Source organism: Leptosomus discolor, chromosome 6, assembly GCF_034619465.1.
Source record: "Leptosomus discolor isolate bLepDis1 chromosome 6, bLepDis1.hap2, whole genome shotgun sequence".
In the NCBI taxonomy this organism is placed as follows: domain Eukaryota; kingdom Metazoa; phylum Chordata; class Aves; order Leptosomiformes; family Leptosomidae; genus Leptosomus; species Leptosomus discolor.
The window spans coordinates 23755827-23780828 of record NC_141396.1 but is presented as its reverse complement, the minus strand read 5'-3'; the positions used below and the strand labels follow the sequence as shown (position 1 = coordinate 23780828).

The 25002-nt window shown below is 45.6% G+C and overlaps 1 protein-coding gene across 1 annotated transcript in view; it reads left to right on the top strand.

Moving 5' to 3' along the window:
* SYNPO2L (synaptopodin 2 like) overlaps positions 1 to 25002 on the top strand; it is a 36223-nt gene that overhangs the window by 3867 nt on the left and 7354 nt on the right. The window contains exons 2-3 of the mRNA XM_086466944.1: positions 10190 to 10341; positions 13118 to 13779. Of these exons, the coding sequence (XP_086323070.1) occupies positions 10190 to 10341; positions 13118 to 13779 (814 nt within the window). The remainder of the gene's footprint in view (positions 1 to 10189; positions 10342 to 13117; positions 13780 to 25002) is intronic.

The window sequence follows — 25002 nt, the reverse complement described above, 5'->3', positions numbered from 1 at the left end:
CCCTACGGGTTATGGGTTCAGGGACACGCCTAGAGCAAGATGCTGGAGTTACATATCTTGTGGACAGCCTCTTGGGTCATACATAACTAGCTTCACTAACCTTAGGGAACCAAACCAGCTCGGCCTGCCTCAGGGTCAGGGAAACGCACGTTGCTTCTTCCAGTAGTGCCTAGTGGATATTGAGGATAGAGCTCGAATTTAAATAACATAAGCAAGACTCAAATGCTAGTATTAATGCCAACTGACTGTATGGTTCCAGATCTGTAACTGCAAATGTGTATTCCTTTCACCTTAAACTTGCCTACAAGAGCACATACTGTCTATTTTGTTCCACCCAAACAACCATTTGCAGTGTCTGGGTGCTAAAAATGTCTGATGTGTGTATGAAGGATACCACACTGATGTGTATATGAAAGCGATACCACAACAATTCAGTCTTATAAAAACAGATACTGTAAGAGTGAAGGGTGAGACAAAAGAAGAAGCAAAAGATAATTTATTAGCGTCTGGGGAGCCCTCAGTGAGAAAGAATAGATGATTTTTAAATTAGAGTTGTATTAAAATATCAACTCGGTAATGAGCTGAAAGAACAGCAGACATAGATAGGCTCAGCAGGCATATACACAGCAGGATCAAACATCAACAGAGGACATGAATAATTCTGCAGAAATTAGGAAGGATTGGAATATGGAGAACTAGAAAAACAAATAGAGGGTAAAATAAAGAGTAAAGAACCCAGAAGGGAAAGGAAAAATTTCCATTTTATTTAGTTACAGTGGTGTCCTTTTAAGTGAAGTCAGTTGAACTACTATGCATTCATATTTGGCTTATTGTGATTCCTAATGATTTTTTTCAACTCTTACCTAGTGAAGCATATGAAGTATAGTGGGATTTTACACTACCCCTTACCAAATAAAACCAAATCTGATTTGGTATAGCTCAGTAGCTGTGATGCACACAGCAACACAACATAACAAATCTTTGGCCAGAAACAGTAGTCAGGAAAGAAAGAAAACAAGCATAAAAACAAGAAACAAACGGGATCGATAGATGGAAAGATTTTTATTTTAGAAAGGCTGAGGGAAAAGTACATGGTCCTGACATGTACAACATTCCTTGCAAGGAGAAGCTATAAGTGATGAGTAAGGGAGAACAATACCATCAGGTTCCTGGAGGATTTCTTTGCAATAAGTCTGTGTTCATCAAATGCACTTGAAACTAACCAAAATGTAAAATAGCTAGTCAGAGAAAAGTCATAAGATAGGACATAAACATTAAGCCCATAATAAACCAAAGTAAAAACAGAACATGGAACTATATTAGGGAAATAATTTTTATGAAGATGAACAGGGCAGCTTTAAGATGGTGCAAGTGAATGAAACCTGCCTTTAGGGATCCTGCTACAAAACAAGATTTATTCCATGAGAGGGAAATCCAGTTACTTACTACACAAAGTAAGGAAGGCAAAAGGTTGAAAGAGATGATTGTTGTCTACAAATAGATGTTGGGCAAATACCAGCAGCACTCTTCAAATATAGGACAGCATTATCACTGATCAAATGTGCACAAAATGACTAACTAGGGAGGTTCAGCAACAACTTTCCAATCTAGAAAAAGAACTGAAAAACTTTTGCAAACAGTTTATGAACTGGAGTAGACAATATGGCATCTGAAACAACAAGGGATTGGCCCTGATAACTCAAGAGGGTCCTTTCATTTCCTTGTTCTGCACAAGTACGTTGCAGCAATGGAGTGAATTGTTAGGGGCAGCAGTGACACAGGAGTGTACAGCTTCTAAAACCAAGAATTGTTTTGTCACTTAAGAGCACTTCATCATAACCTCCTTTTTACCTGTTTCTTACATATCCCTGCTTTGTCTTGTATGTTTTTCTGCTGATAATTCACTGTTTTTACTGTATCCTCTGCCAGGTATCCTTGCAGTGTGTATACTGTGCTGCTGGTCCCTGTAACCCACGGCCTGGCTGCCCTGTCCTGTTCACCTTTGCTCACATGACATTATTCCTGCTGGAGGTGCCAGCTCTAACCCAAATAGGTTTGATGGCTTCCAGATGTGCAAGCACCTTCTCTTCCTCTTCCCTTTTCAGTGGGCAGGCTGTTCTTTATCTGTTTTCACAAATGTTTACTGTCATACCTAAAAAAGCACTGCTGGCAGCCTAATCTATAGCAGTCACTAATACTGGTTTTGGAGGGCTGAATATGTCTGCCAGCACTGTGGAAGGAGTGCCTCAAGCAGTGCTGGGAGGGCTCCTGGACATGTTTTATGGCCTGTCAGCACTTAGGCAGGTGCTACCCTTGTCTGCCAGTGAGGGAGCACAAGCTGCGACGCCGGTGGAACTTTCCAAGACGCAGCTGGGTCCAGCAGTCACCGTGTGCGGGGGAGAACGTGGGGGGCTCCAGGGCTGCTGCCTGGCCAAGAAGCTGCAAGCTCTGGACAGCACTGGGACAGTAGTAAGCAAGGTGCAGAGCTTGGAAGGGGAGCTCTGCTCTTCCTTCCCAGCAGAGATCGAGGTATAGGACCTCCAGGACAATTATAAGAGGGTAGTCTAAATAGAAAAACATAGTCTCATGGTTGCAAATCACCACTGCTGATTGTATCAGCTAATGATCTTGTTCACAATAACTTGTGCCTCACCAGGGCTTGGTGCTACCTTGCAAGGGAAGTAGCCTTACACAGGAACTCCCTCCCAAAACAAGTACAGAGAGCAGACTGTGTGGATGGACTGGATCAGTGGTTATGCCATTCCCTCTAACTATTAGAATCTTGATTTATACTCTACGTTTACTCTCAGATAGTCTTTAACCATTCATTAAACTATTCCTTTCTCACTGGCCAAGCCACTTCACTCTGTGTCTGTTCTTTTTTTTGCTACCTTCCTTCCCTCGAAGGGACATGAGGCCTATGGCAGTGTGATGTTGATTCCAGGTCTTTCACACATTACTGTCCTGAGTGGTTTCTCCTCTGCCATGTGACCACAGCTGTGCTGCCCCATGCTTTTTTGCTTCCACAAGTTGTCTAAGACTTCTGTTTGAAGGATACTGCTAGAAAAGCTTTCACTTTCCTCATTTCAGAGATGAAGAGTCTGGGCAATTGTGCCTTTACATCCTGTTATTTGCCCATTAGCAGGCAAGAGTCCTGGAAGAATCTCTTGACAGGTAACTATCAGCAGTTGCAGTGAAATCATACAAGCCACATCTATACATTGGTGCATTACATGTACCTGGGACCACTCTCTGGCCCTGATGCCAGCTGCTACAGAGTGGAACAAAGCCTAGCAATTAGCCCCTTTATTCTTCCAAACAAGATGGCTGCATGGAAACTGCCCACAGGGAGTGGCTCTGGGAAAGGTGTGTTCTAGCTCCCAAACAGTGCCTGAGGATTGTTCTGGAGAGCATTAGCTGCCCTGAGCCAAAGATGTGCCAAGGATCATTTCAACAATTTAATGCTGCAGGCAATTGCAGTCCAGAGCCCAGGTTCATTTGCCAACATTCAACCTGCTACTTGCTAAAACTACTGAATACATCTGTGAAGGCTGAGCTTGTTTTTTCCTGTATGTTCATACCTACAAGGTGTCTACAAAGATGCTGCAAGGCACAGGGAGGTCTCTGTACCAAAGTTCCCCTGGAATCCTTCAGGTGAATGGAGTACTTGTCTAATCTGTACCTGTGCCTGATCCTATCCTTGCTGCTGCAGAACAATGGTGCTTCTCCTCCTCACACCATTGCTGAGAGGCTCTCTTAGGGTTAGTGAGTGCTGTGTTTTGGTACAGTAACCCACGCTTGCAAATATGATGAACGCTGTGTACAATAACTTCTTGCAAATACATTTTTGTCATATTCTCATTCTATCAGAGTAATAGTAGGTATGTCTTTTAGTTTGCCCTCTCTCGGCATAAATACTGTGGAGGCATATTATACTTAAGACTGTTCAACAATTGGTAGCAGCTGAAAAGAGTCCTCCGTTGTCAGGAAGGGTTTTATTCAGAGCTTGCATATCATCACTGCTCTTTAGAGCACAGTACCAGCATGCAGTGCTAAGGTTGAGAACACCTTGTTCTGGAGGACTGAAGCCATGTCTCTGGATGACCCTGCCCTCTCACCACTCCTTTTGTCCTAGTTCAGTGCCTGTCCCTGTAAAGAGACATTTTGGTGCCTAGATTTGGTTATGAGCTCTAATTCCCTTAGGTTTTGATCCTAAAATTTTTTATGTCAAACGGAGCAAGGCTGAGCCTCTAGAAAAGGACCTACATGGGACATGTATAAGCACATTTCTTCTGACCATTCAATTCCTATTGTTCCAGCAGCTAGATGTGGACACTGGGACTCTTGTGTTTTGACAAACATATCTGTTCCTTCTGAATGGCTGCTTCATATAAAAAACCCCTTGATAGCCTGCTGTTTACTCTGTTGAGAGAAAAATGCTTATCAAGTATATGTGGCGTTATTCCTTGTCATTGGTATAACACTTCACTCAATTTTCAGCTAATCTCCCATCAACTAACAAAAGGCCATGGAGATAAAGCCTCTTTTTATCTACCTGCAGCCAACTCTGGATAGTTACTTGTTCCCCACAGTTCACCCTGTGCGAAACTTTGCTTAGGCAAAGAAGGTGGATTGTTCCCCCCCTCACCCCCTTACCCCCACCTTGTATTATCATGACAAAATGCTCTTTTTAAGGGACTTGGTTTCAACAGAGCGAGAAAACTAACAACCCTCGATTGCTTGCATTTGTTTTTTATCAGCTTGTACCCTCTGGTACAAATCAAAATTAAGTCTCGTGCACCAAAGAAGGAGTTATCTCTTTCCCACTCACCAATATGCTCTAGGCAGTAACATATTACAGTTGTCTTGTGTGTACTTAATCGATTGGCCAGCACCAGCATCCTCTGCCACTACAAAGTTTCATCTCTAAACCACTTGCCCAGAAGCCACCCCAGTTTGTCCTGCCACTCAAGATATCTTCTTTCACCACTCTCCCTTGCTGTGTTTATCCGAGAAAGTGTGTGTTCTCTCCCTTCTTTATGTAAAAACTCCCTAATTAAGCTTCACTGTGGATGACCTGTTAAGTAGGTCTGCAGAGACACTGGACCTACTTTACCAGGAGGCAAGTCATCCAATGTCACCTCTTAAACAGAAATACGGTGGTTGGTCAGGAAGTTATTGGAACTAAATAGAAAAGTGCAATTGTAATGGTTAATGTAATTATAATGGGTTAGATAAATATTCTCCTGTAAAATAGCTTCCAATAAAAATATGGGTTTGCTATGAAGATGTGATGTTATTCACATACCTAATAGGCAAGGCATAGAAAAAGTACCTTACTGGATCGCTGTGTTCAGGTGGGCAGCTGAGACAAAGAAAATTAAAGAGCCAGAGCAAAAGATGTGGAAAAACATCCTGATTTCCACGGTGCTGTCATGTATGGCTCACAGTCTGAGTGTTTTCTCCAAGGTCACACAGAAAATCATACAGGTCTCCTGAATCCCACTTTAGTGCTTTAGCCACAGAGTTATCCTTCCTTGCACAAGTAAAGATTAGGCCCTGGCCTTGGACAAAAACCAAACTGTCCCAGTAACCAAAATGATGTCAACACAGATATTCAGAAAGAAGAGTTGGAGGGTGTTTGTTTCTGCTCTTGCATCTAGCAACTACTGTGTTTGTGGTTCAGCTGAGCAGGAAGTTCTGGGTGGAGCAGACCCAAATGCTGGTTGGTTCTTGCCTGAGTTCATTCCCTTTCAGTAATGCTTTATACCACTTTATGCTACAACAAGGCAGTTTTCTCCATGGGAACCCTGTGACAGGACTACATTTCACATAAGGCTGGGAATGAAATTTAAGCACTGACAGATTGCCATGGAGTGTTGGGCCCCATGGCATTGTAGCTGTTGAGGGGAGGGGGTCAGCTGTGTGATGAGAATCAGAGAGTGGAATGGGCATTGGATGGGAAGATGAATCGTATTCAATATACAACTTTGACTTGGTCTGAGTTTACTAGGTTGCTGCTGGAAAGATTTTAGGAGATTAGGGGAAGACTGATAATGTAATTTGATAGACTGAGCTCTCCTGATGAGAGGAGGTGGGAGTGCCTTGGGGAGGCAAAGGGGAAGATGGCATGAACCTATTACAGCTTAGTGCTGAAAGGCACTTGAAACCGATTCTGATTACCCACCGCGTATTTCCTTTCTTATGAACAAGCAGTGCTGGCCAGGAGGGAGGGTGGTTGCAAAGTTTCAAGACAGATTCTCTGCGCTGTACTCAGGCAAAAAGTGAAGCCACTGCGTTACTTTCAGGATTACTCTATTCTTAGCATCCCAGCGTGTGTTCACCCCCCACATACCACTGCCTAAATATAGACCCTACTGAAGGACAGATGCTGCCAAGTTGCATCTGACCCCCTCTTCTCTTGCATTCTGTTCCCAAAAGCTAGGCTGAATTCTGTTCCTGAACTCCCCTGAGACACATCCAATAGTCAGCATGTCCTTTTGTCTCCCCGGGGCTGTACAAGGAAACTTGTACTGTACTGTTAAAGCCTGATCCCAGCCCTGGCCTTCCTGGCCTCTCCTAGCACTGGTCTTCCCTTCAACACCTTTTCTTCTTCCTTTCCTCCTCATTTGTTGCCTTCACCCTTTTCTTTTTTTCCACTCAGCTGCCTCTGTTCTTTCCCTCATGTCTGATTCAATATGACCAATGAGAGGAAGAGGGAAAAGTAAATGAAAGAAAACATGCACGTGTATGTGCATGTACCTAGGTGCTGCAGACACCCAAACCTCTCTGATGAGCTGTTTTGTCACAACAGAAGTCCTGCTGAGAGGGCAGTGAGCTGGGCAATCTTCTGAGTAAATGTGTTTCATTACTTTATAGTTCTAGTTTTCCACACTGATTTCTCTTTCCAGTAGCATAAATCAGTTAGGTCCTGAAACTGGGATTCCCTAAACCCAGCTGAAATCTAAACAGGACATTCCACCCATGTGAGCCAAGGTGTGCCATGGTGGAGTGTGCCCACTGAGGCACAGAGTGGAAAGTGTAACAGGCAATTAGTTACAAGAAGTTCGAAGAATTTGTGGGGTTCTGCCCCCAAAGCAGTGGTCAGTCCTCACAGTATGTGCTAGAAGGTCTGGCAGCACAATCCCCCAGGGCCAGGTCTGGGGCTAGCCCTGACCACTTGTCAGAGTTCCTCAGTGCTGCCTCTCACACGAAAAAGCTCTCCAGGGATCTGCTACAGGAAGCAGAGAGGATTTCTCTTTGCCACTTTTTCCATCCTTTCCCATGTCTTTAGAACAGGTGCTGGGTGACACGTTCCAACCTGTCTGCAGCCTAGGCAGAAGCTCCCTGTTAGCGACGCTTCATGTGGCTCACCGGGTGCCCAGGAGAGGGCATCTTTTGGACATAGGGAGCAAGTGGCTCAGCCTCAGGGCAGCCTGACCTTCAGGGTGAGCAGCGAGCCTAGCTTTCAGACTGGGCAGCCACCCTGGCCTGGGGCCTCAAAGGCTCGGTGCTGCCCTCCCTGTGAGCGAGACGTGACGGCTGCGGGTTGTCAGTAAGGGTCCCCAGTCATACAAAAACTGGCAGGTTTGTGCTGGTCTCTATCCAGAGGCTCTCCAGCCTCCAGCATACTGCACCCTGTTGTCATGGTTGCGGATTAAGTCTTGTCCTTTCTGTATGACGTGTTTTCTTCCTTCTCTCCCTGTACAATCCTCTACTGCCTTTAACGCCTATGCTTTCCTCCTTGGCAAATGCAGTGGGGTAGGGGTTTGTCATTAAAATGAAGCTCTGAATAGTTTGTTTCCCTCTGCCTCTGGGAAGCAGATTCATAAACTTCCAGGGAGGGGTTTATAAACCTGTGAGAGATTTGTTGGTCAGGTACATTTACATGCTGTTTTCAGACTCTGTATGTCTCTTCCTGAGCTGAAAGAGACCTGATCCTGTTTGCCCAAAGAGGAATGGAGACAGGGAGAAGTCCCCTCCTGGATTATAGAGCTAGTTTGCAGGCTTCTACAACAGCACTGAAGTAACTATAGTTGCTTTAGAGCGTGGGCCTTCTGCCACCTGCAGCACTGTGGGACCAGAGAATTGCAGGAAGTCTCTGCTCTGAGAGGTCACCAGCCCACATCCAGTTAGTTTCAGTGAGCATGGAGGAGTATGATGGGATGTGAGGAACACTCTGAGCACCTGCTGGCAGCCTTTAACCCCCGGTCTCCTCACTCCGTAATTGGGAGAGACACTTGGCAAGTGTGTTCCCATCCAGTGCTGAGCACCAAGCACTTGGCCGTGGAGCAGCAGTTGGCCTTTTGGGGAATACCAGAAGGAGACCCTCCTTCTAACCTCTCTGAAAGTTCCTCTCTGCCTTAGCTGCTGTGTCGGTAGGCAGCACGGGAAAATGTGTCTGCTATCTCTTCTTAGTTAACAGCTGCACCTTGAGGGAGTATCAGGAAGCAGCGTTTATACTGTAACAGCAGAAAAGTGGTTCTTCAGCAATAGTTCATTACAGACCCACATGTTCTCATTCCAGGCTTATATTAACAAGGAGGGAGGTAAAGGACTAAAATGACAGAGGCTGATGGATGTGGCAGCTGGGATGAGCCAGTCCCTATTTTAAGCATGCAGGCAAAATTTGGGGTCAAGCTGGAGAGGCTACAGGGTGATAAATTGCCAGTGAACACACAAACAACATGGACCATAGCCCCCCTCTTTCCACCTCCTTCCCCAACACCTTTCAGTCCTGCTGACAGGCTGACCTAGGAGGAGTCCTGCTCTTGCCTGCTCAATACAAGCCAGCAGGGCTGAGCCCTGGGCATGCACACACCCTATGGGTGCAGAGGGCCTGGGCCCTGAGACCAGCCAGCCATGCCACCGGACCTCCTCAGGGCTCTAGCTCTCTCCTTTCCTGCTCCTCTCCTGCCCCTGCAAGATCAATGACAGGGCAGCAATCCTCTCACATCCACTTCTCTTTCCTGGGGCTGCCATGGGAGTGCGGGCAAAGTAACTTGTGCAATTTTATAGCTGAGTCTTGTTGCTTGAGCAGCAAGGCTATAAGATATGAGAGAAGGTGCCCTACTGTGTATTAGCTCTCTGCAGAGATTTGCCATGGTTTGTTCACTGCACCTTCTGCTAAACATCTCTGCACTGATTTGTCTCTTGCTTAACTGCAAGATCTGAAGAAATATTCTAGAAGCATCTACAAATCCAGCGTATTACTACCTGGTGCCTGATTTGCCTTGACCCAGTGTTTTTGCCCGGCTATTCTTTTATGTGCAAAATGAGTGCATTATGTGTGCCAAGCTGTCCTACAAGACTACCCCATTGCTTGCCTGTATGGGAGAGCTCTGTGGTTTTGGGTGGAATGGGCATTTGCTTTTCTTGCTTGCTCTAACAGGAAGGCTAGGCTGAGTTGGGAGGTTCAGTGAGAAGTTTAACTGATGGATGATGGAACAAAAGGGAGAGGAAACACTTGGTGTAAGATGGCCATGAGAGGCCAGATCTAGGAACTAGCCTGGAACTAGAGACCCACACTCCATTCTCAGATATAGCAATGCATATCCTGCACAGCTCCTGTTAAGGCTAAAGATTTACTCCAAGTTTACACTTGTGTAACAGGACACAATACAGCCTGATGCAGATGTCCAGAAATACGTTAGCCAAAGCCATTAGAGCAGGAATGCTTGACAGCAGGAAGTGCCTCTGAGCCACCATCTCTTACGATGTCAGCTTCCCCGAGGGTGGTACCTGCAGGGGCTCTGTGTGAATGTCAGGGATCAGGAAGAACAGCAGGGGCATACAGAAGGACACACAGGGGTAGTCTGGATAGAGTTCCCATTCCCTGTCTGAAACAAAGACTTCATAAGCAATTTAGTAGATAGGGAATGAGAAGAGAAGAGCATGTAGATGATCTTGAGTCTTTCATCTGCACTGAAGGACCTGAATTAGTGGGTGTTCAGGTCAGGCCTATGCTCAACAGAGTGACCCTTGGAATTAACAGGAATACAGAGACCAAAAGGCACAACCAGGGCTTACCCAAAAGGACTGGTCCTCTACCCTGGCAGCACAGTAGTCTTAGGCCTTATTTTATTCTGTCAGGGACAGCGCAATAAAAGGGCCAGCAGGAGACAAGCGACTGAACTATATAGCTGCTGTTCTTCCCTTCATCCTTACCCTCTCTCTTCTGCTTTTCCAGATCCGAAAGAGAAGCAAAGCATGCCGTGGAGGCCTGTGGGAAAACGATGTGCTAGTGTCTATCAATGGAAAGTCATGTGCTGGCCTCTCACATGCTACTGCCATGCAGATCATCGATTCCTCCAACGGCATGCTCAACATCCGTGTGAAAAGGTAACCTGCTCCCAAGTGCCAGTCCTGTGACAGTGCAGGCAGCAGGACACCTTCATCCAGCACAGCAGCTATCCACACTTAGCAGAAAGAAGGCAGGCAGGAAGCCTGCAAGGTGTACTAGGAGCACTTCCCCATGGCTAACAGGTGGCCATCCAAAAGTCTTGCACTGTCTCTAGCTGCTCTCCCGAGTGCCTGGCTCTGGGGATGAACTGACCGAGACCTCCCTGCCCCTGCCTCTCAGGCTGGAGGGAAATGTTTGCAGTGTGAGGGCTGTGCTGCAAAGAATGATAAATTTAGGCTCCAAGCAAGCAGATGCAATAGGGCAGTTCATCTCAGCAATTAACAAAGACTTCAGTTCATTCTGGGTAAATAACTGTTCTGTAGAAATAGATCTGACTACACATTGGATAATTGAGCCAAGACAAGGTTACCTAAGTATTTACTACAGCAGGCCGTTGTAGTCTGACAAGGTGTGAACTGACTTCCACAAAGTTAAGATATGTGTGGCTGAGTGCCCTTTTACAGGAACAAGTATCTGTCAGACTGTAGTCCATCAGAATACTGGAGACCAGGCTCAAATTTAAGCACAAAAGTTCTTCCAGTAACGCCCCTGGTTCTGCCTCTGCTAAGCTAACCCAGCACCTCAGTGCATGCTGGATGAGGTCCAAGCTGTAAATGCATCATATAAAGATGAAGGCAGCAAAGCTGTGTGAGGTCCCAACTAGTCCACACTACTGACGAAACAAAAGTCACCCTCAGGAAATAAGGCCCTGGTGAAGGGGGCTGGGAGATGTGATTTTCTACAGCCCTGAGAAGAGAGACCACCATGAGCAGTAGGGAGGAAGAGCCACGCTAGTTGCTGGCATCTGTCAAGTGGGGGCAGAGGCGGGCAGTGCTCAGAGGAGGAAAGCCTGAGCATGCAGGATCTTCCCCTTGGCTTCAGGGAAAGTGCCGGTGCCTTCTGATGTGCTCACCCTATGCCATAGCAGTGATTAAGTGGGATGAGTGAGCCCTGCACAAGGTGTCTAGAATAGTTTCTGGTCCCTTGCCAAGGCCTTATCTCACCCCGTTGGAGCCTATCTGCAGCCAACAGGTGCCTGGGCAAATTCCAATTGGCCAAAATCAGCACACTTTGAATTAGCAAAGTGACAAAGGCAGGCTTCTTGCAGCCCTCTGGGAGCCAACAGCGGATGGTTTGGAAATAACGTAACCACTTGGCTTCATCTTGGGGTAGTGGAGAACTCATCAAATATTGCTTTCTGATCACATCTCTATTTCCACTTCATATTTATGTTCCCAGAGAAAACACCATTCAGTCCTGCTCAGGAAGGAGAGGTAGCTGGATGACTCTGGAGTATGCAAGGTCATATGTGTACTTCTGTCAGTGCAGCCTATGTGTGAAAAGAGACAGAGAGAAAGGAGGGAAGGACAGAGATTGTGGCCTGACAGTGCAGAACAAGAGAAGCTGGCTTACAAGCAGCAATGCTTTCCAGTTATCTGGTCGAATATTTAAAGAAGAGGAAGTACTGCTCTGTTTTGCTTGGGGAGCTTTGATTTTGCTCCCCACTGAGAGTTCATAATAGCGAATATTATTAAAAAAATAAACTGCCAGAGAAATTGTCCCACCCTTAGCTTCCACAAAGGTTTGCATTTGACATAAGTATATTTTTCACAGTTTAGAATTGGGATCCAAGTTATGAATTCCACAGCTTTACAGAGGCAATGCTGTCTGCCTGGCTTCCCAGTATGCATGCTCAGAGGGCAAAAACTTAGGGCTCCTTTATAACTCTAACAAGCCCTAGTGACTCTGGCAAAGGAAGGAAGAAGTTCCCTGCCCTATCTGTGTGGTCTGGAGTCAAACTGCCATTGAAATCCAGACTTACTCTTGAGGAGAGGGTGGACAGAGCTGGCTCTTTTCCCATCAGCGTAGCCAGTTCTCCCTCCCTCTGGCAGTCAGCAATGGAGCTGATGGCCCCAGTCTGCCCTGCCCCTACTCTAGTCACCCTTCCAGCTGACTTCCAGGCTAGAAGTTGCTATGTCTAAGCCAAAGGTGAATGCCACCATGGATTGGGCTGGCTGACATGACTGCAGTAGTTGTCAAAACCCAGGCACTGGTAGCTAGCTTGCAAAGTAGTCCCACAGTGAGCAGGCCACACATCAGGGTGGACTCCTATCACAGGACAGCAGAGTTCTACTCCAAAAAAACACTTGGGCCTGTTCCTTCTAAATATTTGCTGTTTACTCCCACATGGAGGTCAGGGCAAACAAACAGCACCAACTTCTTTGTTTGGAGCTCACTCCGAACTAAAGGAGTTCGGAGGTGCTGGGATTGGCAGAGCCGTCCTGCCCCCGCCCCTGCCCTGTCCCCGTTGTCCCGTGCCCATCGTCCCCCATCCCCTCAGCAAGCCGCAGGCTGCAGGGGTATGTCCCACTGTCCTGGGGAATGTTTGCTATGCAGGAATTCACCTCCCCGGGAGAAATGCCTGGGGAGCTGATTAAGCTGCCTCGGTAGATTTTTATGCTCTCAGGACATTCTGGTTTTCAAGTGTTTAACACCTGGTTTTCAAAGAGTCATGAAGCAGAAAATCAGGATGAGAGCATGTAGCTGATGTGAGAGATGAGACTGCCCTTAGTGTCTGCACTTCAGGTGTCTGTACTATCTGAGAGACACCTGAAACACTGACTCAGTCCTTACCCCTCTCTCACATGTCAGGGCTTCCTTCCAGCTCAGCCCCACCAAGCAGACCTTGCTCACTGCTTTTCCTTCTCCCCACAGGATAGTTGGTGGGGACCAGACCGGCCCATGGCTCCAGCGCTCCCCTTCTCCAGGGCAGCGAGTGCTCTCCCCACCAGCTCCACTCAGCCCCCCAGCACAGCTACTCAGCCCTGAACCGGCAGGAGCCCCAGCCACCACACAGCCCTCACAGCCAAGAAGGTCACAGAGGCACCTGGAGAGCCTCACCTCTCCGCCAGACAGTGAGGCCTACTATGGCGAGACAGACAGCGATGCTGACAACATGGCCCAGGAGAAGCATCGCCGGGCTCGCAAGAAGAGCCCGCGCTCCCCACCTGAGAGCACCAACAGCAAGGCGGATGCACCTCAGGATGAGGTGTCCCTGTCTGAGCAGAGCGGCTACGAGAGCATGCCAGAGGCTGCTGCACAGGAGGGAGCCGAGGTTGCCAGCTCTGGCGGGGTGGCCAAGAGGGAGATTGCCTGCCCACCTGGCAGCCGCACAGACACTCCATTCTCAGAGAGCGAGGGACAGTTGCATCCACCATTGAAAGAGGGACGGCAGCCTTCTCCGGAGGCAATGCTCCTGCCCCATGCCACCAAGGCTATCCAAGCGGAACGCCATCTCATCCCCATGGTGGGGCCAGTGGAGCACCCAGTTGATGAAGACCTAACCACCACGTATGTGGAAAAAGCCAAGCAGGCCAGTAAGTACTTTGCACCCTGCCACTCACCCGTGCCCTCTTCCTACACTGGATCTCCTTCCAAAAGCTTAATTCCTGTGAATGTCAAGTAGGTTACCTCCTCTAGCTTGGGAAGAAGCAGAGTCAAGTCAGACCTCAGGGACTGGGGCTTCCTATTGCAGCTTTGGCTTGACTCACCCAAGATGTCCCAAGGAACAGAGATGAGAGAAAGGGTCTGGGATCTGGGAGTCACCCGTAGAAGCCGCAGCCACACAACCAGCTGTGCTCCAGTGCCTCCATGTGCTGGAAACAGGGTGGAGGTCATTGGTTTCTTCCCTGTTTTGGGCTGAAGAAGACTTAGGGGAAATTGTGGTGTCAGTAAAGAAGTTGGGATTTAAATTTCTCAGGCCTGGCTTTTCATAGATCTCACAGCAGCTCAGTTTCCTCGTTAGCTTGTGTGTCCAAGCACAGGGTGCTTGTTCCAAGGGGCCCCCAAGGAGCCCCCTGTTCTGCTCAGCTGTCCATGAACACAGAGACATGTAGTGTTACACACAATTAAGGACCGAGTAGAGATAACTTTTGGTCAGCATAGCCCTAAAAGAATGTTGTCAGTAGCTCATTTATTTCTCTTACCCTGTCAAGCTCTGGGACGGACTTGTCTACATCAACTTTTGAAGGATGTTTTCTCTGCAGGCACTTATTCCAGCAAGGGTGTCCATGTCTGGCAGCAGCTGCTGAGCTCTGGTAGAATTTATCTTTTTAGGTATCAGCAGTGGATGGCTGCCAGCAAGGAAATTCGGGAGATGGTAAATCAGCTGTTGGAATAGTTCCTTGTAGTGGCATCCCTACTTATCAAGACCTTTCCAGGTGGAATAAAAAGTACTGGAAAATATAGTGTAGTACCTGGGTGATAGGTCTGAAGTTACCTTAACTGTGAATATCTTTCCTGTTTTCTGCTACACATGGAGTCCGTCAAACCCAAATATCAAGGCAGAACAAGATATTACCTGATTTCGTAGTTGTGATCTATCCAATAATATTAAAAAAAAGGTAATAAAAAACTTGTTTTCATATGAGTACCTCAGTCTATGATTGACTAATTTACACTTCTCCGAGCCTAGAAATAAAGCAGGTTTTAAAAAGTGACTTATTTGGGGGACAGAATGGGAAACAGAAACACAGAAAAGTAACTAGACTGATTCAGAAATAAGGCACACAGATTCTAACTTCTGATTCTCTGCTCCAAATGCTAGACACTTTTCCCCAGGCCAGATAATCACAGAATCACAGAATGGTAGGGGTTGGAAGGGACCTCCGGAGATCACCTAGTCCAACCCACCTGCCAGAGCAGGTTCACCTACAGCAGGTTACATAGGAACGCATCCAGGCAAGTTTTGAATGAATCCAGGGACGGAGACTCCACAACCTCTCTGGGCAGCCTGTTCCAGTGCTCTGTCACCTTCAAAGGAAAGAAGTTCCTCCTCATGTTCAGGTGGAACCTCCTGTGTTCTTGTTTGTGCCCATTGCCCCTTGTCCTGTCGCTGGGCACCACGGAAAAGACTCTGGCCCCATCCTCTTGACACCTGCCCTTGAGACATTTATAAGCATTGGTAAGATCTCATCTCAGTCTTCTCCAGGCTAAGCAGACCCAGGTCTCTCAGCCTTTCCTCATATGAGAGATGCTCTAGTCCCCTCATCATCTTCGTAGCCCTCTGCTGGACTATCTTCAGTACTTCTGTGTCTCTCTTGAACTGGGGAGCCCAGAACTGGACACACTACTCCAGATGAGGCCTCACCGTGGCAGAGCAGAGGGGGAGAATAACCTGCCTCGACCTGCTGGCCACACTGTTCTTAATGTACCCCAGGATGCCATTGGCCTTCTTGGCCACAAGGGCATGTTGCTGGCTCATGGTTAACTTGCTGTCCACCAGGACTCCCAGGTCCTTCTCCACAGAGCTGCTTTCCAGCAGGTCAACCCCTACCCTGCACTTGTGCATGGGGTTATTCCTCCCTAGGTGCAGGACCCTACACTTGCCCTTGCTGAACTTCATTAGGTTCCTCCTCCACCCAACTCTCCAGCCTGTTCAGGTCTCGCTGAATGGCAGCACAGCCTTCTGGAGTGTCAGCCACTCTTCCCAGTTTTGTGTCATCAGCAAACTTGCTGAGGGTACACTCTGTCCCTTCATCCAGGTCTGTGATGAATATATTGAACAGGACTGGACCTAGTACTGACCGCTGGGGAACACCACTTGTTACGGACCTCCAACTAGACTCTGTGCCACTGACCACAACCCTCTGAGCTTTATCTTTCAGCCAATTTCCTATCCACCTGACTGCCCATTCATCTAACCCACACTTCCTAAGCTTGCCTATGAGGATGCCAGGCAATTGTTATGCCTCTCTTTTCTCTTTTTCTTGGGCTAAGCATTCCTTTATCTGTTCTGCCTGAGGGATCCTGTAAAGGTAACTTTTAAATCCACGCTGCTTCTGTCAGGTAGGGCACTGTCTTACTGCTCTGCCCTGTGTTAAGAGGACAGACTCAGTTGGGTCCTTTATGTCTGGCCCTGCTAGGCAGTACAGCTGACCTGCTGCCTTGTACTATTTCTTCCTAGTCTTTAGACTCACTTTCCTTAGGACAGCAAAGAAAGCAGCAATTTCAGCCTCCCTGAGGATGAAGCTATTTTTTCTCCCTTTGAATAATGTACAAGTATGAGGTGAATGTTGAGAAAGGCATGTTCAGCTGCTCCCTGCAACATGATAGTCCTAGCAGTGGATGAGCAATTGCTTTACATCAAGACTTATTTCCATGGACAACGTCAGTACAGAAGGCTTCCAGGAAAGCCATGTATTTCACGCAGAGCATTTCTGATGCAAAGTAATATCCCATGGCAGAAGGTGATGCAACTCAATTGCCAGCTAAGGTAGAGTTCCCAGAAGCACTGCAGACTGAAATAATATTTTATTCTCCTGCTACCCCTCCACCATTCACCCCCCTTCTGGTTTATGTTTGGCCATGGGTGTCGTTACGTATGAGTTACTCTGCCATGGATAACAACCCACACGGCCAGCTTGGCCTTTTTTTGGGTTAGGAATCTTGGCAGTAAATATGAAGGCAAAACTCTATGTCCCGATCATGCTGGAGCACAGCAGCCATTAAAACCAAAGTCATGACCAGCAGCCAGTAACTCTGTGAAGGAAGGAAGCAAGGAAGGAGGAGGGATGGAAGGTGCTCATTATGTGGTGAACAGAGCTAAGAAGCACCTATACCTGGAAAAAACACAAGAGGATGTGGGAGTGCTGAGCTGCACCAGCTCTGTGGGGAGGCTGCTTGCAGAGAAGCCATTGGCATGGGAGGCACATGGTACAGCATTTCTTGCCAGAAAGATGTAGCCTTGGCAAGGATGTTTGGGCTAGCACTGGTTCAACTCCTACAGCTGCTCCAGGCTCCCGTGGAGCCAGCAGAGGTTAAAGCTCTGTTTCTTGGCCTTTCCTTAGCAATACCCACAGCACAGTAGCCCAGTCTGGGGCACAAGAGACTCTTGGGTTTTGCTAAACAGGAATGCAAAATCAAGCTCATGGTTTAGAAGCTAGGCACACTTTTAAAATCTGAGTTAACTACAGCTTGGATAGTCAGTCACGGGAGCCTGGGGCTCGATATGTACACAGTACACATATAAGGACCATTTTGACTGCCTAATCAGATGTCTGCCTTTTGGAGCACTATCTATCTAAATATATTCCCAGTGCTCAGCACACCCTCCTTGCCATGGACTTCTCCATTATGGCTCCCACCACTGCACCATAAGAATGTCTTTTTGGTTTGTTGGGACTGTTACCTTTTCTTTCTAGAACGTACTCCCTTCTCATGCCTGCTCTGATGTTTTCTTCCATTTTGGGGGTATCTCTCTTGTCCTTTGTATTCATTCTTTCTAACTTTTCACTGTCATTTTTAAGCTACAGAGACTTTCCCCCTTTCCCACCTGTCCCTACACCTCAGGCAAACAGGATTGCAGATATTTTCAGATGAGTATGTAGAAACATCAAATTTCTAGATGAATAATTGAAATCCCTGTACAAGAACAGAGATACATAATAATTCTTTTGCACACCACTGAAAGTAGCAACTGACATTCTTCACAGCTCTATTGCCCTGCAAGGACTACTATTGCCTGTCAGCTCTTGGGTTTTCTCAAACGTAAGCTCTGTAGCTATGCTCTTTATTTCCTGTCTCTAGAGCTTTTGTAGACCTTTGTCTTCACTGCATGCTTTCCAGAGCTCTGAGCTTTCCAGATCATAGGCAAGTTGATTCAGCCCCCCTGCCTCCCCTTTTCTGTATGATTTTCCATTTTTTCTGATGTTATTAGCAAATCTGATCAGGGCTGACTGTATACTGTCCTCAAGGTCATCAGTGAGACTAGGAAATGCTTCCTATGTTCCTCCACCATCTTTTCTAGTCTCACCATGATGGATAATCAGTCTTTATGCTCTGATTGTTACCGATTCATTTTCTTTTAATTTTCATCTGATTGACATTTCTCCAGTACATGTATTTTTTTGCATCAACTCCACCAACTCCTGACAACTACAGCTGCTTTCCCTGCCTTTGCTAAGGGGATACAAATCACATGGCAATTGCCAGAGGTGACACTGCTGTCCGACGCCCGCTTTGCATCGCAGTAACACAGGACCAAATGAAGCTTACTTATTTACACTACACAAGGATTTGACTCCAGGAGCAGAACACAGTGTGGTGGCAAGTACTAACAGCCCGAGACAAGGATTTGGCAGTGGGTGGAGTGGGGCAAAATAAGCACAGGGAAGAGGGGCAGCAGCTGATGGTGCATCTCACGATGCCCTGCATGTTGTCAGCTGCTGAGCTGTGTGTCTCCTTCCCCACCAAAGAGACAAGGCCTTAAGAGCTCCTTAAAGAAGCAACAGCCCTTGCAGTTAGGTTTGGGCCTGTCTTTTTCCAAAGTTCTTGCCCTATTTGCACATTAGTATTGGCTTGTTTTTTCCAATCTGTGGGATATGCACATACATCATCCCAGCCCTCCACAGGACACATGACTTGGACATACCTGCTCAAAAACCACTCAGAGCATTGCTGATGCAGACTAGTGGGGCAGTGTGGGGAGCCACACACCATCCAAATGTGGGGAACTTGCCCTACGAGTAATAGGACTTCAGTCTTCATTGCTACCCATTGGCTACTATGCACCCTGGTGTTTTGCTCAGTGGGGCAAGAGAACCGCCAGCAAACAGACTTTTTGCTGTCCTGCAAATGAAGCACAGGAGAGCATTCATACTTGCGAATAGCCAATATTTTGCCTAATCTGAAGAAACAAAAGTACAAATTTGTTCCCTTCCCACTAAAACAGTAACTTGCTTTCTTTAAAGAGGTGATTAATCCCTGGGGAAACTGGGGATCTTTAGGGCCTCAGTTTGTCATCACTGTAAAGGGCCAAGCTGCACCCCGTACTAACATGATTTCTGTGCTGCTTGGACAGTGCAGAAGGAAAGGAAGAGATAACAAGACAGAAAATTAAAAATTAAAAAAAAATCTGAATGAGTTTCAGGAGGTTAGGGGAAAGCAGGAGCTTGTGTCAGGGACAATCAGACTATAGTTGTCACAAGTAATTGCTAGCAAGGTTCTCTGGTTCCCCATAATGTCCTCCTGCAGCGTCCTCCTCTACTCACCCCAGCCTCAGAGGCTTGGGATCCAACTTAGCCAGGGCTGCTTCTCCTCAGCCACCTGTGCTTTCTGAGGTGCACTGTGTTTTCAGCCCCATCCTAAATCGCCTCCCAGGGACAATGGGCTCAGGCTTTCTCACAACTGGAAATACCAATTGCTAGCAGAAGACAGACGTATCAGGACAGCAGTCTAGTCCTAACTTGCTATCACACTGTAGGAATTTGTGTCAGTGCAAGAAGTGCTTCAAAATATCTCAATTTAAACTTATCCACTGGACTATTTTTAGTTCCTAGGACTCAAGAGCCTCTCCATGTATGGTAGGGGAAGGGAGGGAAAAATGGGTGGGGAAATTTCCTCCTCTGCTTTATATGGGCCTGGCTGCCTGTGCAGAGTCATCAAAGTTACGACATTCCATATCAGAAAAGGAAATCCTTCTTGTTTAAAGCGGATGTACAGCAGCATCACTTGACGAGATAGGATGCTTATAAATAAGTGGCCTATTCATCAGAGGGTCATACAGATTACCTCTTCTAAGAGTGACTGCAGTCACATTTCTCTGCAGAGAGGGTGAGTGCAGCAAGCCATCTGTCAGCCTATTACAACCGGTATAGGCCACAGGAGCTGTGAACAAGATAAAGTACCTGAATGGCAATTTGAACTTACTGCACCACATTTTCTACTTGGCTTTCAGCTTTGACAGTTGTGACTGTAATGATCACAGTTACATGGTTGTTAGGCTAGCTTACTGGTTTTGCCATTCACTGCAGTCTAGAAGACCAAAATGTTTAGGATAGTGGTCAACTGTCCCAATCCTACATGCTTTAAAGTAGAATAGAAAAGCATTCTGCTCAGACCAGGAGGTTAAAATTAATTGCCTGAACTACTGATCTTACAGGAAGTCTGTTCCTAGCAGTATGAAGCAATGCTGAATACCCCATGGCTCTTGCTACTCAGTGAGCAGCCAACCACTACGAGAGCAAGGACAACAGCCTTCATGGTTGAACCACAGATGGAGAGTCTGATCTCACTTCATCACACATTAAACTGGAAATTGCCTCCACTTGGGAAATCAATTTACATACACTGGTGTCTTTGCTTAAGAATATCCCATTTAATAACTAACATTCAGTTTTGAATTCTCTGCAACTTGGAAGGCATTTATTAAAGAAGACCATAGTGACATAAACACTGTGCAACTGGAGCCCTCTTCCTCCAGTTTTAGGCTTGAGTACGGCATTTCAGCTTGTGCCTTCTATCGAAAGCACAGAGGGGATCTTTTCAGGCTGATGTATTAACTGTTTGGGCAGAAGATGATTATAAGATAGTGTTGTCTTTCTTGGCTATGTGGATCAATTTTTCCTTCTTTCTTCAGCCATCTCAGAAATTGTCACAAGTAATTGGCCATCTTCCTCAGGTATTCTTACTGGAGACTTCCAGCATTGTTCCCTTGGGCATCACTCTTGTCCAGCATTTCAATGCAGATGCTATGGGCTGCAGGACTGTAAGGAAGGCTGATAGAGCTCTGCTCTGCTTCACCTTTGTACCTCACTGCTATCCTGCTACCCTAGAGCCTGACAGAGACATGGATTTAGCTGAATGTGTGTTAGCTCAAGATAAATCTAGCTGCATATAATATCCTCTAGGAGGGGAAAGATCTTTAGTATGTGAAGATGTTTGGAAGAAAGCTGTATGTGATCCCTGAAATGAAAAGGTATATTCTCTCTTTTCTCCTATTATTTCCACTATATGAGATACCATTTTGAGCATCTTTTTTGAACTATCAGTTACTCAGACTGTGTTATTATTGTCAGTGCGGTGACTCTGACTCTGGGTCACAGTTCCTCAGACATGGTCAGAGATCATTTATCATCCTGCTGCTGGTGAAATAGTGTCAGCAGTTCTCTTGCAAGCTCACACGTCCGTGGTCCTTGCAGAGCCCCAGCTAGCGATTCTTCAGAATATTCCGCTACACACATTAAGTTAACTTAGCCTGTCCTTGCACATGCACTTCTGGGGTGATTTAGGATGTGTAAGACTGATGGGCAACAATGAGATTAAGCCAAAATTTTGTCAATAATTCAGATCTCAAGGTAATTAGAGCAATAATCACACTGAAACAACTATATAGAGACAACACTGAAATGAGACAAAATGAGAGTGATGGGGGAGGGAAAGGCATAAAAGGGTGAGGCACAAAAGGAGTTTGACAAGGGGTAATTAAAGAACAGAGCCATTGCTTAACAAATGTGAGAGAAAAATTATAGCAAGGAAGGAGAAAACTGTCAAACCTGACAAATAATCGTTCTTCAGTTTCACTTAAATTCATCGTAAGAAGGGAGCTCAGTTTGTTGTGAAATCAGTAAAGCTTCACTGTCACCAGTGTATCTACCACTTATGTTAATCATGAATCTAGCCCTCTGTATAAAAGAATAGAGCAGTAACGGGGGCGAGTAATTCAGCATATCTTGATACACTAACTATACTGAAAGGACAAGGCTGAATCATATTTTCTGTAGAGTGAAATGTAAGGAATTAATGAAAATTGTATTACAATGGTCCTCAGTCCTTGATAAATACCCTGGAACAATGGAAAGAGTCTCAGGGAAAGAGACCAGGAATAGCACCCTCCTTATAGACTTAGGCTCTGGGGATGGGGGCGGGGGGGGGGTGGGGGTGGGAAGTTTAACTTCAGTTAGCTGAATGAAGTAGTTCTTTTGAGCACAATTTGTGGAAAACAAAAGGATCAGTAAAAACAACATGGACTAATAAAAACTACAAAAAGAGAGAGTCTTTGACCTCTTCAGTAAGATAAGACTTTGTGGCTAAAAAAATAAGGTGGACACAGTATATGGTGGCTTGTGTAAGATATCTGATATAGTTCCACATGACTTTTCCAACGAAAGAAATATGGATGAGATAGGACTACTGTAAGGTGACTGCACAATTGGCTAAGAATAGAACAGAAAACATAATTATTAATGGCTTATGATGTCAGATTAGCTAACTGGCTAAGTTGGTAGTAGTGTTTCACTGAGCTTCTGAATCTAACAGGACTACCTCTATATTTTCACCCATGGAGCTTTAAACACTAACATATGTCAATCAAATGTCCTCTCCACCTCAATGTTATATGACTGGTGAAGAGACAGATGATTAGAAATCCCAACCCTCCTCTCTTCTGTCAGTGGATCTTGTCCTCTGGCTGCATCTAGACAGAACAGGCAGTTATCTGCTGTGGGGCACCCCACAGCCCCGAAACTGCTACTGTTCAGAACTGGGACCTGGCTGGGACACCTTGCAACTTTTCTCTGGTCTCTCTTCACACGGAAACTCAGGTCTGTGGGGGACACAGGGGAGGGAGGTGGGTTGCATAAACTGAGGAGCTCAAAAGTGTGCCCAAGTACACCACGTGTCTTCCTATCTGCTTTTTCAATGGCAAATTCCTGCTAGTGAAGTTTTTTAAATGGTTTTTTTTGTTGTTGTTTCTCTTGAGTGTGTTGTACCTAGCAAGCAGTAACAGGAAATAGCAACAGTGGAGATTGCTCTGTATTAATTTGATATCTCATTCTTTCATGTCTAGTAAAATGCAAATCTGTCTGATGTCTTTCACATTCAAAATGAGAACTCATAATCTTTCTGTTGTGTGTGTGTTCTTCAGGTTTTGGTGCCTAATTAAGACTGCACTCAGGCTTCCTGCTTCCTATGGTGGGGTCTGTCTCCTCTGTCCAGCCACCTATTTGCATGTAAACTTGTAGGAGCGTTGTGTCTTTGTGAGTTCAGATTCTTAAAATCAGCAAATGGGCTCAAAATCTATTAGTATGAAACAGATAAGATCAAAAGACATGCGCATGATTGCATAAACCTTTCTTAGGAAATCGGGCTAAAACTGCAAAAGACAGATTCACTAGTGCATTCAACAGGTGCTGTCCTGGCAAAAGCAAGCTCTCCTTTGGCAGTCCTGTTGCAGGAGACTATGTAGGGAATATCCAGGGCCTGCGTGTGAGATGTCAGCCCAGGAAAGCTGGCCATGTGTGCCAGGACTGAGGACACATTTCCACCCAGCTCTGGAAGAAAGGCAAACTCTTACTCAACTGAGGGAGATTTTTTTGAGTGACCAAGCTGTTCAAGTCTCCAGCAGGATACCATGAGGCTAATACATTGCAGCCACACACAGCAATGTCTTCACACCCTCTCTGCCTAGCAGAGCTCTTTAATAGCAGTGTGGGAGTCGCAGAATGGCTAGGAGTGGTCAAAAATCTACAAGATGACTGGGCATGTTTTTTCCCATGGACTGTTGATTCACCTGCAGAGAAGCTTGGTTTCTGTTTTTCTACAACCAGGGAACTGCAGTGGGGCAGTGTCTCACTGGGAGCTCGTAAAATCACTAGCCATTTAAGAAGAAATACTGTTTTGACAAGTGCTTAACTATGTATTTAATCTCAGATACATGCTTATGTGTTTTAGACTTGAGTAGGACTGAAGCATTTGCCTGTAGCATCTTAAATTGGAGCTGAAGCCATATCTGTGTTTTATATTATGCACAGATTATATGATGAAGTGTGCAAATATCCAAGAATGAGAAACAACTTTTCTGTCCCAGGAGTTCTACCACTTCTTTTAACTAAAAGAATATGTACTCCTCTTCTTTACTGTTTGCAATTCAGACATTGGTTGAAGCTTGAAAGGTTGAAGCTTTCAACAGGGAAATACTTAGAAGGCCAATAGAACCTATCCAAATCTTATTTTGAAAGGACTCCAGGTATGAAAAGCATGAGATGTCTATAGCCTCTAATGGCTTACTGAGATATTTGCAACGTTAGCCATGGAAAAATGACCTTGTCTAACATAAATAGCTGGAAGAACAAAATTCTAGTTGATTCCATGTGAAAAAACAGTAGACAAGTAGTATTTAATCACAGAGGAACAGGCTTTTTATCTCTGAAATTAGCAGCATTCTTATTTTCTATGGTAATGGATTTTCTAGAATTTGGTCTTTGGTAATAAAATTTACCATTGTTTGTTTCCTAGTGAACATGAACAGTATCTGACATTGTGTAAGCCTGCTTGTTTAGTAGTTTTCCTAGGCATCAAATTTTTTCTTTTAATAGGACCTGACCTTGAAAAGATTTATACTTTTTACACTTCTCTTTACTGTAATAAGTAACATAATTCATTCAACTTCAGTGAAATTCAGTTAAGTTCATGGAAAAATCTTTGTAGGCTTTGCTTAATAGAAATGTTTCCATTTTTGTGGATTATTCCAACAAAATTTAGTGGGGACAAGAACTAAGTGCTTTAAAAGTTAACAAAAGGTTTTCTATAGAAATTATCCACCACACCAATGGAATTTAGGAGAGTTTTATAACCCTTCCATTTACTTTTATCTATTCCATTTGAATGTTCTTAATAGAGATTTTTTTTTGTACTGCAGAGCTGTGTTTTTGATTTCCAGTTTGCATATTGTATATATCAGATTCTGCAAGGTTTTCCCAAAGAGACTACATCCCTATATGTAAACATTCATCAAAAAAGAGACTGAATCACTTTCATTGCTC